The sequence below is a fragment of the Formica exsecta genome, unplaced genomic scaffold, assembly GCF_003651465.1.
Source record: "Formica exsecta isolate Colony F162 unplaced genomic scaffold, ASM365146v1 scaffold115, whole genome shotgun sequence".
In the NCBI taxonomy this organism is placed as follows: Eukaryota; Metazoa; Arthropoda; class Insecta; order Hymenoptera; family Formicidae; genus Formica; species Formica exsecta.
In genome coordinates this window covers 859,390-864,921 of record NW_021848490.1, presented here as the reverse complement: position 1 = coordinate 864,921, position 5,532 = coordinate 859,390, and the positions used below count along the sequence as shown (strand labels likewise).

General features: G+C 40.1%; 1 protein-coding gene across 1 annotated transcript; it reads right to left on the bottom strand.

Moving 5' to 3' along the window:
- Window positions 1-2,211: 2,211 nt before the first annotated feature.
- LOC115237886 (acetylcholinesterase-like) lies at window positions 2,212-5,246 on the bottom strand. The gene has a single exon (XM_029811251.1). The coding sequence runs from the start codon at window positions 3,845-3,847 to the stop codon at window positions 2,561-2,563; it is 1,287 nt and encodes a 428-aa protein (XP_029667111.1). The 5' UTR covers window positions 3,848-5,246; the 3' UTR covers window positions 2,212-2,560.
- Window positions 5,247-5,532: the final 286 nt, after the last annotated feature.

Here is a 5,532-nt window from a genome sequence, read left to right as displayed (position 1 = left end):
ACACACACACACACACACACACACACACACACACACACACACACACACACACACACACACACACACACACACACACACACACACACACACACACACACACACACACACACACACACACACACACACACACACACACACACACACACACACACACACACACACACACACACACACACACACACACACACACACACACACACACACACACACACACACACACACACACACACACACACACACACACACACACACACACACACACACACACACACACACACACACACACACACACACACACACACACACACACACACACACACACACACACACACACACACACACACACACACACACACACACACACACACACACACACACACACACACACACACACACACACACACACACACACACACACACACACACACACACACACACACACACACACACACACACACACACACACACACACACACACACACACACACACACACACACACACACACACACACACACACACACACACACACACACACACACACACACACACACACACACACACACACACACACACACACACACACACACACACACACACACACACACACACACACACACACACACACACACACACACACACACACACACACACACACACACACACACACACACACACACACACACACACACACACACACACACACACACACACACACACACACACACACACACACACACACACACACACACACACACACACACACACACACACACACACACACACACACACACACACACACACACACACACACACACACACACACACACACACACACACACACACACACACACACACACACACACACACACACACACACACACACACACACACACACACACACACACACACACACACACACACACACACACACACACACACACACACACACACACACACACACACACACACACACACACACACACACACACACACACACACACACACACACACACACACACACACACACACACACACACACACACACACACACACACACACACACACACACACACACACACACACACACACACACACACACACACACACACACACACACACACACACACACACACACACACACACACACACACACACACACACACACACACACACACACACACACACACACACACACACACACACACACACACACACACACACACACACACACACACACACACACACACACACACACACACACACACACACACACACACACACACACACACACACACACACACACACACACACACACACACACACACACACACACACACACACACACACACACACACACACACACACACACACACACACACACACACACACACACACACACACACACACACACACACACACACACACACACACACACACACACACACACACACACACACACACACACACACACACACACACACACACACACACACACACACACACACACACACACACACACACACACACACACACACACACACACACACACACACACACACACACACACACACACACACACACACACACACACACACACACACACACACACACACACATACAACACAAACAGATATATACTATTTTACGACTTCAAGATTATCGCGAAAAGCATATATGCAGTAAATGAAGAAATTCACGATTCTAATAACCGCGAAATAATTGAATCATAACTAATTTTAAAAACAATGAATAAGACAGTTGGTTAATGACAATAAATGTGAGACACAATTAACAAAACTAGGGAAATTGAAAGCATTTAAGAGCACTTAAATTATTTTAATACATATATATTAAGAATATTCTGGTCCCCACGTACAATAATTCAACGTATATCTTGCATCAAATCAAATTTTAACGATTAATTTTAATAAATAAAATTTCAAAGTCTACTTTTTCTTTAAAAAAATTTAATGCAAATTCTAAGCTTTACTGTAAAAAAATTAAATAATACAAAGAAATTAAATTGATATTTATTTTAATTAAATTTTAGAGATATACGTAATTTTTTTTGCAGTTGATTTGAAGAATCTCTTTCAAAAAATTTTTATTCAGAAATCTATTTCTAAGAAAATATTTAAAGCTAAAAATAAAATACATCATCAATGACAGATCATTAAAAAATTAACTTAAATGTAACTCAATCAAATATGTCTCAAATGTATATACCAAATTTTGTATATGTATAATAATTACATGTGAATCCTACATATATACATAATACATATGTTATGCAGAAAAAAACTTCTTTTTACTGAATCGAAAGTGATATAAGAAGAAAAATCGCGTCAATAGATAAATGTAATCTTCACAAGCCATTATTTTTATATACTCATATTTTTAGATCGTAAACTGAGTCTCGATGCACAAATTGAATTATCAACATATTAAAATAATCGTAATTAAAAAATCTAAAAGATTTATAAAAATTCTCTTATTTCACATCTTTCCGCTAGTAATCCAAAGAACGCCATGTAAAGCCATGTAGACACATATTTTCATTCACAAAAAGCCAGCCATATAGTATGCTGGTGGCTTAACCGCGCCACCGGCCATAAATAGCATCACAATAATGCCACTGTAAAACACTCTCACACATACATATATACATACATACACACTGATGTCCCTACCTTCGTTTTCGTTATTTCCAATCAGGATCTCGGTGTCTTTGAAGTCCGCCTCCCTGACCAAGTCCAACGGATCCTTAGGTAGAAAGACGCCGTCAATAGTGGGCGCCGACGGAAAGCCGAGGATGCCCCAATAACTGTTCCACTGCTGCACGGAGAGGGTTTTTGCATCCACCGACCTCATACAGGCCATAACTCGCGCCGGGTTTTCCTGCAGCATCGTCGAATTACATCCACAATCGTCTACCAATACTCGGGCCACCTCATTCGCCTTTTCGCCGGTCATGTAACTCCATGGGGCGTTCAGAGTGCCACTTTGAAGAATCCCCCGGCGTACTAGACCCTGTGTAACTGGTGAGATCAGGTGTAGAGATACCGAACTGCCGCCTGCGGATTCGCCGAAAATTGTAATCAAATCGGGATCGCCGCCGAAAGCGCGCGCATTTTCGCGCAGCCACCTGAGAGCCAAAGCTTGATCCCAAAGGCCCATATTGCCCGGTGCCTCCTCACTGTTGGTAAAGTGCTGATTGAGGTACAGAAAGCCGAAAGCACCGACTCGGTACTGCATCGATGCGATTATTGCATTGCCGGCCGCTGCCATAAGGTCGGCGTCATAAACGTCCAGAGTGGCAGTACCACTCATGAAGCCGCCGCCGTAGATCCATACTAATATCGCCATGCCATTATTACCGGCGTTGTCCTGTGACTCAGGTTTGTGACGTAGACGTAGCTTCTGTGGCACCCAGATGTTTAGATAGAGACAATCCTCAGAGATGTTGGTGTTTGGGTTCCACATCTCCTCACCCTCGAAACCAGGAAAATACTCGTAACGCTCCTGGTAGCAACTGTTGGGCAATGTGGTAGCATTCAGGATTCCGTGCCAGGGTTCGATCGGCAGCGGCTTGCGAAACCGCAACGGACCGACGGGGGGTTTCGCGAACGGCACTCCGTAGAATACGTGGACCTCGCGTTCAAGCACTGTACGGGAGAAACCGCGCATCAAGCCGCTCGTAGTCTCCACCAACAGAGGATCATCGTGACCATTGTCCTGGCCACCATGCTGGCCGGCGACGTTCGCTCGCGTGATGCACGCGCTATGCAGGCTCAGGCCTAACAGCAACAGCAACAACGAGGACGGACAATTCATCCAAAAACTCATGGTAAAATTGAATATTCTTCTATTCGATAAGAAACGATTGTCTCGCTTGTTGAATCGATCGCGATTGATGTTCTCGCGAGCGTGATCACTAGAAGTAGCACTGTGAGAGTTCAACTATTTAATCATCATTATTTGCAGGCGGTATTTCACTGAGCGTCCTTTGCGCAAAAATAAGCTCGTCGAGTTTTCAGCACGTGTCTAGTTTCTTAGGATTTTGCACGCTTCAGAAATCGCCTATCCCGATGTCTTCGTTGTCGTCTAGGAAGATACATAGGAAAGAAGTTTCCTCTTATGCATATGGCGTATCAGGAACATGGGCGGACGGGAGTAGAAAGTGATTCTTTGGCGAAGAGTAAGACGATTTTGAGAGATAGAGTTCCCTTAAGTGAATCGTCAATCTTGCGCAAGTTACATTCAATGCACTTTGCGTGTTGCTTTTTAACAGAACAGAAAAAAACTTTGTTACACTATGGAAAGCCATAAAACACTCTACATGAAAACATTTCATCATCTTGATTTTTATCATCTTGTATGTCTATGTATATGATATCGGTTTTTAAAAGAAGAATAATTTTTCAATTCGCCAATATTACAAACAGATAAATATAATTTAATGAAGTTTAAATCTATTTGAGATCGGCATTAAAACATAAATTTTCATAAAGCTAAAATATTTTGGCATTAATAATTACTTCAGTCTTCGCAATTATCGGCTTTTGCGCAAGAATTCAAAACGCCAAAGAAGATAAAATAAAAATATGGCTCATTTTTTACATAATTACTTTAGTAACGTTACGTGAGATTTAATGTAATTATTATTATGAAACAATAAGAATAGACCGTTTTTAATAGCAGCGTTAAAAAAATTACAGTTTACGTAAAAAACTTTTTAAAAAACTTTCCTCCAAAGTGGTCTCTCTACTTCGCTAAAAAAATCATTTCTTTTACAATTGTGCTGCTCATTCACATTTGATCTGAATATTACACAATCGATATTTCACCGAGAATTTCTTATCTATTTTTATTATTTTCTTATACGATAGATAATAAGATATGTGGATATTAAGGCATCTATATTTAGATTACTTAAAATATCAATCTTAATTGTATAAATCTTTCATAAAAAACGAGTGTCACATACATTTCACACTACAATGCTACAACAATATATTACAACGGATACTTCTTTTTACTACAAAACTTTTATAGGTCATTGAAAAATAATATCCACATAAAAGATTTAGAATTGTCATAAAACGTTTCCCATGGGCACTGTATCTGCCAAGAGAGAGACTCAACAAGTTAGCGAGTGAAAAGCCGGCGGTGGGAGAAATACCACAACCCCCTTCTTTCGATACTTCTAACAATAAGCCTATTTAAAGAAAAAAAGAAGGAAAGGAAAATACATTTGGCGCTAAATATATAAATTTACTAAAGAACAATTACTAAGAAACAATTGCTTGTAATAAATAACAAGAAATAGTATAACTTGGTAAAATAAGAAGAATATGGTTATTGTAGTTAGATTAATTATTAATTATTAATTAATTATTAATTATTAAAATCGTTTTGTAATAATTATTATCGCGCACAATATAAAATTATTGCTTATACATAATTACTATTGTATGTAAAATTATTTTTTTTTACGAAAGAATGTGCGATTAATTTTCATCAATTTTATA

Excerpts from the sequence above, each read along its gene's own strand:
- LOC115237886 (XM_029811251.1), bottom strand. The coding sequence starts at position 3,847 with ATGAGTTTTTGGATGAATTGTCCGTCCTCGTTGTTGCTGTTGCTGTTA.